This window comes from Anoplopoma fimbria, chromosome 4, assembly GCF_027596085.1.
Source record: "Anoplopoma fimbria isolate UVic2021 breed Golden Eagle Sablefish chromosome 4, Afim_UVic_2022, whole genome shotgun sequence".
Taxonomy (NCBI): Eukaryota; Metazoa; Chordata; class Actinopteri; order Perciformes; family Anoplopomatidae; genus Anoplopoma; species Anoplopoma fimbria.
In genome coordinates this window covers 23,931,378-23,941,194 of record NC_072452.1, presented here as the reverse complement: position 1 = coordinate 23,941,194, position 9,817 = coordinate 23,931,378, and the positions used below count along the sequence as shown (strand labels likewise).

The 9,817-nt window shown below is 37.4% G+C and overlaps 1 protein-coding gene across 1 annotated transcript; it reads right to left on the bottom strand.

The window, feature by feature from the left end:
• Positions 1 to 553: 553 nt before the first annotated feature.
• On the bottom strand, positions 554 to 9,424 carry LOC129089780 (uncharacterized). The gene is made up of 7 exons (XM_054597146.1): positions 9,312 to 9,424; positions 8,032 to 8,088; positions 7,396 to 7,530; positions 5,226 to 5,345; positions 2,672 to 2,813; positions 1,871 to 2,005; positions 554 to 1,412 (listed from the first exon to the last, which is right to left on the bottom strand). Exons 1-7 carry the CDS (start codon positions 9,422 to 9,424, stop codon positions 1,281 to 1,283), a joined length of 834 nt encoding a protein of 277 aa, XP_054453121.1. The 3' UTR covers positions 554 to 1,280.
• Between the last annotated feature and the right edge of the window lie 393 nt (positions 9,425 to 9,817).

Genomic DNA, 9,817 nt, shown 5'->3' with positions numbered 1-9,817 from the left:
CAGTAGCACATCGGTTCAATCTCCTTTGATGTCTAGCCGAGTCGTGCTGGGCCACAAACCTGCACTGATCTAAAGCCCACGCTAGCTGCTACTGCCTGTAGCGCTCCAAATCAAATTACAGGACAGGGCGCCTCCACCTCTGAACACATCAACTGTGACTGTTTCTTATGTTGACACTCACTTACACAAGTGTAAATGTGATTACAGGGGATTTCCAAACTGAAGCTGTGGGATTTTTGGTAAACTAAACTGTGGCCAGATTGTGGTTTTTCCAGAGAAAAAAGTTGTGACTTTTAAAAGAGGAGCTTCTGAAGAGCTTTGCTAAAAAGATCTCACATTCACTGCCCATGCATGAAGACAGTTGCCTGAAGTGACACTGTTCAGAATATGTAATAGGGGAAAGAATGCTCATGGCAGACACACATCTTTTTCAAATTGAAAACTTCAGAGAGAGATGGAGAGGAAGTGGTGAAACCGACAAAGCACAATGTCGCCTCAGAGGAAACATCACTCTTCAAAGGCTACAATACCTACAAAATAAAAGTCCGTCTGTAAGGATCCATTCACACATGGTTGTGATATAAATGCAAAGTCAAAAGAAAAAAAACCCTGTGGATCATTTCATACCGAGGCAATGGCATGTTTTTATTACCAACATTATTCATCTTCGCTGCTCTGATTTATTCAAAAGGTCTGAGACATAAATAGTCAATCTGTCATAAATTCTAGTATTGTGGTCCAAATCTTTTATTCCATGTATTCAAACACATGGTAACAATATCAACAGAACCGCTGAGAAACAGACCCACCAATGTGTTTTTTTTCTACTCAAGACATCTGAAATAGAATTTGGATTTAAACATATTCAATACTTGTATTATCTTTCAGCTTGATGTTTTAAAAAAAACAACTTTTTACGGTTTATTTTAATGTGTTTTAGTAAATGTTTATGCTATCATTTAGATCCTTTTACTAAATCCTGGTGTCTTTGCTTATCCTGATTTTTCTTTCATATGTTTGTGGTTCTATGATGACAGAAAATGATCTAAGAAACTGCTTTGGTATTTTTTTTGTCTGCAAACAAAGACTTTATCTGGATTATTATCTTAAAATAATAAGAAAAAAAACCATTGAATAGGAGAATCTTTGGACAGGATGAAGCACCAAAAATGTCAAATGTCCACAACGACCATCGTCACTGTCTTTATCCTTTTCAAAGGTTTCTGCTGACGTTGAATTTGCTTCACCGAGGCTGACTTGGTTGTGATGTTGAGGGAGGCTCAGGAGAACGGGACGTTGTTTCGGCTCCAGTCTGGTTCTCGTGGAGGAACGTAGTCCTTGGAAAGCTGTTTTGGCGTCGCCAACATTTCAACGCGAGCACTCGCCGTGGCTTTCATCGCCGCCTTTGAAACCTGGTTTTTGGAGAGTCAGACATTTTGTTCATTGTTTTAGCGCTGACAGAAATTCCAGAAAAAAAAAAACTGCTGGCCAAACACTGAGCTGCTAAATGTTTTTGTAATTGTTTCATTCATCAAAATAAGAGTCGGAGTGCAAAACTACAGATCATAAGGGCAGAAAAACATCTGGCAATGGTGGGAAAGCAGTCATTTGGCTGATTACAATGATTGGAAAATTCCACAATTAATTGTAAGAACTACTCATCAAGTGAAAACAACTACAGTTTATGACAGAGAGCTGGTTTAAACAGCTGGAACATATTAACATTTACTGTGTGATGCCAAGCATGAACACATATAATGAAAAACTGATCTTGCTTTGTTGAAATGTTTGTTTCATTCAAGAGCGTTTTAAAGAAGAAACTAAACTGCAGCAATAAATATTGAGATGATTTATTAGGAGGCGCTCTTACGGTCCAGATTGGTTCCACCGGGCGTCCGAGCTCCTGGCAGATGTTGCTCTGCTTCAGTCTGGGCAACGACAGCTGGACCAGACGCTGAGAGATTCGAGCCGTCTTGGAAGGAAAAGAAACGATGGACGCAGCGTTCTGTGGAACACGAAGAGACGGAGGGGATTCAAGACTTCATGCTGCTTTGTGGTTATGATTTAGTAAGATAACTTGCAAAGAAAAACTGGTTGAAGAAGGTTTAGATTTGTTAGAAGAAAAACAAACGTTCATCTTCCCTAACATTTATGACCAAAGGCATATTAAGTGAAGATACACCTTTGTTGATCTCCAGAGGGTAAATTCAGTCGTTACAAATAGCTTAAGTACAAGAAACAGATAATAAAAGGCATATAAAACTAAATTAAGAATAAAATAAATGTGATATTAATGCGATTAATAGCAGCAGAGTCAGCAACTCATTGTTAACAGTGTACACAAGGCCGATGATGATAAACTGGTGGAACTTAGTGTTTGTCTGTATTGATATCGATATTTAATATAAATATAATATAGAATGTTATGCAAAAAAATCAATAACAAATTAACAACAATTAGACAAAATATGGACAATTATTACATTGTATTGGATATGAGATATAGCCGAGCATATGGTGAAAGTTTTTTTTTATAGAACATAAAATATAGTGTAGTACAGCAATATCTAATAGATCTTATTTAATCAATACAACAATGCATCTTGTTGGCCGACATCACCACTTAGAATCTGATGGGTTTCCTCAGAGTGTAAGTGCTTCAGGATCTCACCTCTCTGTTGCTCTGGAAGTCTGGATGGATCAGTTTGGGGATGGAGAGGTGCAGCAGTCTCGGTGTGATCACAGCGGTTTTCACGTTGGGTGCAACGTGCCAAATAGGACAGTTATTATCACACTGAGGTGTGTGAGGAGGCCTGTTGGGATCAGAAGAAAGACATTTTAATAAACTGCCAGAAATAAACATCGGAAAAAAAGTCAAGTGGTTTCTTTACGAGGTTTATTTCTAAAAGAAACCACGCTTTTTCTTCTAAAATTAATAATTTTTTTTGCGTCTTTATCCGTTAAATCTCGATGTTTTTCTCCACAAACAACTGTTTCTAGGACATGTATGAGGGAATACATCTGTGGTAAGTATTATAAACGCAAAGCCCCACTTTAATTATTAATCGCATCCTTCAGAGGGCAAAAATGAAGAGCATCTCTGAATTCAGTCGAAAGCTCAGATAATAGCTACAGTGAGGAACTTCACATTTAGAGTATTTACCACAGATGGGGCATCTTTCTTACATTTCAACAAACAACAACAACAAATTAAATGCTTTTCTAAGATGCATTTTTATGGGAAAATATTATGTAGCTGCAGACATTTCTCAAATATTGGTTGAAAATTTGTTGACAAAATCTGTGCGTGAAAAGCTCCATGTCTCAGTCTCTCATAGACAACATAAATAGTATAAGTATTTTGGATATGAAATATTTAAGTATGTTAATAATGAGTTTGCTGTATATGTTCGCTGGGTATTTTTGTAATGTTTTGGTACTTAAAATATTCTGAATGAAAACATAATGAAACAGAGGGCTGGTACTTTAGTATTTGAGAATATTATTACACTGTACACTTATTATTACCAATACAGAAAGGGACATCTGTAAACACTCGTCTTATAAATACTTAAAAATGTATCAGCGACCAATAATATAGTTCCAGCAGCTTTCATTAAACACTACAATCTTTAAGTCAAGGTTGTAATTGTAGAAGTTTATTTATCTATTAAGCTTTTTTGTGTTGTTTTTTTGGAGCAATACAGGATGAGAGGATTAAGTTTCAGCAGCTGGTGATGATTATATTTTTCTGCAGGGCATTAAACAGAATAAAAAAAATCAATCACTGTAATATCTACAATCTAAATTACAAAAGCAACAATTCATTTTGTGTATTGCATCCAGAATGTAAACCCTGTATAAATCTCATCTTCATGCCTGACAACATGTTCTGCCGCCGAGCTCAGGATTTATAAAAAGACTTCCGCGGCTGTCTGCGAGCGTCCCGGGGGACCTGAACTTTGGACAATAAGCTCTATTGTCTCGGCTCCTCGCTCTCCCAGTCTGACACTGAAATAGCAGATGTCCAAACGTTGGCTTCCTCAACAGCGTGTAGACGTTAGTGTTGGAACGGAACTGCTGCTGCTCATATTTAACTACATGTTATGTAATATTCTGCAGAGATTGAATTCTAGACTTTGGTTTCGTACGTGGACCCCCCCTGAGGGAGAAGGAGAGGTCTAATGGAGAGCTGGAGATCAAAATAATCTCTAAAACAGAAACCTAAGAGTTTATTATTGAACTGTTGAACCTACTGTACACATCCCATAACGTTAAAGTTGTCAGATATGATGACGGTTTCCAAATAGTTGCTGTCCGTAGAGAAAAGATAATCATCAAAATTCAGCTACCACTGACTACCACTGTCCTCTGCTTAGTCAAGGCTGCAACTAATATTTTTTTTTCTTATTTTTGGATTAACACGTTTTCGTTCAGGTGGCAAAATATCAAACCTTTCTGAAAAATGCTCATCACATATTTTCAGAACCTGCGGTGACGTCTTAAGGTTTTAGTTTTGTGTGATTAACATTCCAAAAATATAAAATATATTCTATTTACTGTTATATAAACCAGCAGCAAAAACTCTTCACATTTGAGGTTTATTTGCATTATAAATACATTAAATCAGTGATCCCCAACCCTGTTGGCTGGTCACCCCTTAAAATAAGCAATGACTTGTGGTTTTAGCTTTAGTGTGAGCGGTTAAACCAAAGAATGTTTTTCCTTCACAGATTGTTTTCTTAAAATTATTTTTAGAGGCCTGCAGTGTTGAAAGTTATCAGTATTTCCCAAGAAAGAAAATTGACAAAAGCCAGAAAAATATAAACAATATTCTTCTTAAAAAAAATATTGTTGTTTTTCTTAAAACCCTTTAATTATCTTCTCGTTTTAACCCAAAGATTGGGAACAACTGTCTTAGACAACCAATCGATTCTCAAAACGTTTATGTAATATGTGTTTCTGACAAATGACAAATCTTTCCAGTGACAAGAGCTGGAGGGAAAGTGTGTTTAAAACAACAAGCAAACATCTCAGCTCAACAAAACGATCCAAAGAAGAGGAAGAAGTCCGATCGTTAACGATATCTACTGAATTATGTGTGAAGCTGTTGTTTTTATGGCCCTAAAAATAACCTAAAGAACTAATTTGACCCGAGTTTGTTTGGTTCAGCTCTACTTGTCCTCACTCTACTGGTGCTGTTTGATGTCTAACGAGGCTTTTACCCTGCTTCCTGGGAGCCACGGCTCCGGGTTCTGGGTGTTGACAAGCGGACAATGTGCTCGTACTGGGGTGCCTCGGAGGAAGGACGTTGGGTCTTCCTGGAGAAGCTCGCCTCCTCCTTCCTGCAGGAAAAATGGAGGCTATTACCACATCCATTATGAGTCGGGACAAAAGAATGTCTTGAGGCAGAAGGAAGGAGGAGGAGTGGGGGGGGGACACAGAACAATGGATGGGTGTCAGTGCATGGAAAATCATCTGTAACCACAAAAACATTCAAATTTGTAAAACACTTAGTGGAGACAGTTGGATGACACATAAAGGTCAAATGCTGACAAATTCATTTTGACTCATTGTTCTGTAGTCAAACAGATCATGTTGAGGATTTGAGGAATGAATCATCAAATATCAAGGAAAAGGCTGGCAATGTACTTTATATTTCTCATTGTCAACAAATGTCATGAAAAGACATAAATCTACTATGGTGGTCCCAAACAAAAGCAATATTTACATTTTTAATCGTTTGAGTTATGTTTTCATTTAACTAAAGTGTGCAGCGGTTTTAGGAAAAGTGAAAGTTTACCATATTTGTGCCCCCTTTTTTTAAGATTTAGGATATTCAGTACTAAATTTTGTAAACTGAGAAAAAAAACAAATACTCCTATTTGAGAAAGCTGGAACTGGTACATTTTTGTCATTTTTTCTTAAAGCTACTAAGAGGTATTTTGGTTACTGTGGACTATTGCAGTATTGTTTCCCGGCACCAGACTCCCTTTAGAAAATCTCTAATTTCACTGCAGCAGGGTCTGACATTCTGCCCCGGTCCTGGTTCTGGTTCTTCCTTGCCTCCCTTCCCTCCAGCAATACGGCCTCGGTCTCCAGCCTTACGGTGTTGTTGTTGGAGCTCTGGCTGCAGATCAATGACGGTAAAGAAGCCGGATCTGGGTCTGACCACGGTGGACTGGTCCCTGCTGGAGTCTGAGCTGAAGGAGTTTCTTGCAAACCTGCATGATTTCTATAATTTTGCCGGATTGGTTTACTTATGAAGGTCATATAGAGGCATCAGTATTAAGCTGAGACTGTTTCATAACCAGTCAAAAGATCTTTAAAGGTTCATTAATAATCCTTAAGATTTAAAAAAAAAAACAGGCTACAAGTGGATGGACTAAATATTAATCTGCAAAAAAGTTAATTAATTGGTTCCAGCTTTTCAATTGTGAGGATTTTCCACTTTTCTCTATCTTATATTTATTGCAAACTGAGTTTATTTGGGTTTTGCAGCGTTGGTCTGACACAACAAAGCATTTGAAGGTGTCTGTCGGGGCTTTAAGAACTATTTCATAGACTAAAAGATTTATTAATGTGCGGATTAATCCATAATGAAGATTCTCAGCAGTTGCAGCCTGGATAAATCTGAGTGAAAGACAGTAATGTAAGTCTGTCTGGGTTTTAAGAACTATTTCATAGACTAAAAGACCCAATTAACTGATGTATTACACCGGTGCTGTTGTGATATTTGACCAGACAGTCTGCCAGATAATCAGATTAGAAATGAACAAAACGGAGGAGACTGCAGAGTGATTTGATTAGAATAGGAGTAGCAGCATAATAATCAGATATCATTATAATCTAGATTAAGTATTCAACTAATCAACACAAAACAAGCCAATATATATAAACTGTATGTATTCAGCAGCTCCTCCTGCTCTGAACCAAACCAGCAGGTGATTGCCGTCATCTTCAATTACAGTAAATTAGCATTATTTTGTTCTGGGAGCTGCACTTCCTGTGTGGGCTTCTGATTGAATTACACTGCATGTTACTGTTGCTTTTAATCTGACAGCTGAGGCAAGACGGAAAAACAACAACAAACAACATCAAAATAAAAGCCTCTGGAGGTGCCATCACAGCTTTCTCCTCCACTAATTGATCCTGACATACACCTGATGAGGATACACAGCTGGCATCAGTCCTGAGCTTCACTTTGCAGTTTGCATTTCCTGAATCAACTCCTCGCCAAAGTCATTACCCCTTCAGCAAACATTTTCTCAGATATGTCGACGCAGCGCAGCATAAAAGGCTTGTGATGAACACAGCATGAACCCAAACAAACCCTCTCATGCCTCTGCAAGAGTCATCAATAATGTTCCAGGAGTGCAGACAGGCTTCAGTTACCTCCGGTGGTCCTCCCTTGCTGAGAAGTCTCTTTTGTGCCTGGCTAGGTATTGGATTCTTGCACTTGGAATGGCTCCGAGTGCTGATGCGGAGAGCGGCCATATTGACTCCTGGTTGCCCCAGCTCAGCTTTTCACTGATCAATAAAAATAAAAAAAGATGAGAAAGTTTCCGATGAGGAGATGCGGTGATGACAATGTTGGCGCAGAAGCAGGATGAATATTTTCCAAGCGAGCGTTGAGCAAATGAAAGAATGATACTTTCAATCAAATGTGACCTCTTTTTCATTTACCCATTGTTTTTATATTTTAACCACACATTCACAGACATCTGTGTCTAATTATGTAGTTTTAAAGAAACCCAGTGAAGGAAGGAAACGCTGACCACAGAGGCTCCTGAATTCTTGGACTCAATTTCACATCAGATCAATGAACAAACGTGCAATTTTTCTATGATGTAACGGCTGGAACAGAACCCATCCTGCTACGCTGAAGATGTTTACAGACTGAGAATAACCAGATATAATAATAAGAATAATAAGAATAAAGAACATTCACCTCTTGTGGTAAAGTTGTTTTTTTAAATATGTAACTGATTTTAATGAAGAGGAAAAATGTGGTATGACTCAGCTACTCACCAAGGAGTCGTGGCCCAAACAGTTTTTGAGGTTTTGTGCTGCGCCAGCTCCAAGAGTCTGCAGAAAAAACACACAAACCTCCTAAAAAACACAAATCAGCTCTAAATACGAGAGTAACTGGGAGACGTTGGGCCCCAGAGGGGGAACATGCAATCACTCAGTGGGTTTCCCGTCTATGTTGAGGGTTTTTACTTCTTTCTGGCAGAGCTGTGACATCCAAAAACTGGTTTCTTTCTACAGTTTTAAAAAGTTGGCTTCAAACTGTTAACCTCACTGTGGCCACTAATCAAGTCAAAGACTCAACTGTTTTGTTTTTTTTAAAGTTTATCTGTGAATCAAACATTTTCATGACAGAAGTTCTTTTTTGAAGAGAAATTTTTTTGGCTTTTATATTTTGTCCGGAGAACCCTCAAGGTGGTTTACGGACATAGAAACTTATATAGGAAACTTAAATTAAAAACACAACTGTCTTATAACATAGTGTCTTTTATCATGTTTGAATCCAGTTATGGAGGCTGCACCGGAGGACTACAAGTCGTTGATAAATACACTAAATACTTAAAAAGACCTCAAAGGATCAGTGGTACATTTATATTGTGTTAAAAAAACATGTATTGAATGTTTAAGTGCTGCTTATAAATGCTAAATAGGGGGGTTCAAATAAAGTGCTACCAAAATAGCAAGAACCTGAAATAAAGTTAAGTCAGCGGCGACACAATTCACATTAACTTACAGCAGCACAGAGACTAAGACGAAAGAAAAGAAGCAGAAAACGATATATGAATGAAATAGATACAAAATAAAACAGGGAAATTAGAGTAACATTAAAAAACTATACTATATATATATATATATATATATATATATATATATATAAATTGCAATATGTGGTTCCCCCCCCAAAAAATGTAATTACTTTTGGCTTACTATAAGTATAGAGTATTATACAAATGATATATTATGAAATATATAGATATGAGAAAATAAACACATAATGAAATATATAGATATGAGAAAATAAACACATGAGCAAAAAAAAAAACATACAGCAATTAAAGTTTGTTAAAAGTTGTCATTATTTTCTTACAACAAACTTAACATTGGTAAACTTTTTGTAGTTTGTTTGTAGAAATTCATAAAAATGTTGTTACTGCACCTGTTTGATGGACCAAATCTGGACTGAATTCCTGCAAAAGAAATCAACAAGAAAAACTAATTAGACTGAAAATATGCAATTACAAATATATGAAGGCTGTTTTGCACATATTTTGTAAACTCACCTTCTTTTCCAGAAACCATCTCCACTGCAGCGAGCTGGATGTCTCCTCTCGCTGCCTGACGATGGTGTCACATAATGTCCTGTTGTTACTATGGAGTCCTTAGCAACCAACATCACAGCCGAGGACTCCTTGAAACTGGAGTCTGGGAACTCAAGTCATGCATCTAACCGTCTCAAGACTTCCGTTAAACAGAAAGTGATACGTGGAGGTCAGCCTGTGAAGGGCGGACGTATTTTTCTGCAGAGCTGCCGTGTGTTTGGATCAGATTCCAGATATAAAAATCCTCAAATAAACTGTTATTATTAGTTTAATACCCACAAATATGTCGCCGCAGGGTGTCCAGAATGTGGGAGGTCACTGGCTTTAATTTTCACAGCAATCGATTTAGTGGAAACAGTTTATTTAAGTGTGAAAAAAACAGTTGATCAATACTGTATATTGGACATGTTTTGGTATCTGAAATGTGAAAAAAGTGTGCTCTTTGAAACTTTTACATTCCTGGACAA

Coding starts and splice junctions, on each gene's coding strand:
- LOC129089780 (XM_054597146.1), bottom strand. CDS start 9,424: ATGTTGGTTGCTAAGGACTCCATAGTAACAACAGGACATTATGTGACA. Junction 7,531..8,031: donor GTTTGGGCCACGACTCCTTG/GTGAGTAGCTGA, acceptor TTTATTGATCAG/TGAAAAGCTGAGCTGGGGCA. Junction 2,814..5,225: donor CGTGGCTCCCAGGAAGCAGG/GTAAAAGCCTCG, acceptor TGATCCCAACAG/GCCTCCTCACACACCTCAGT.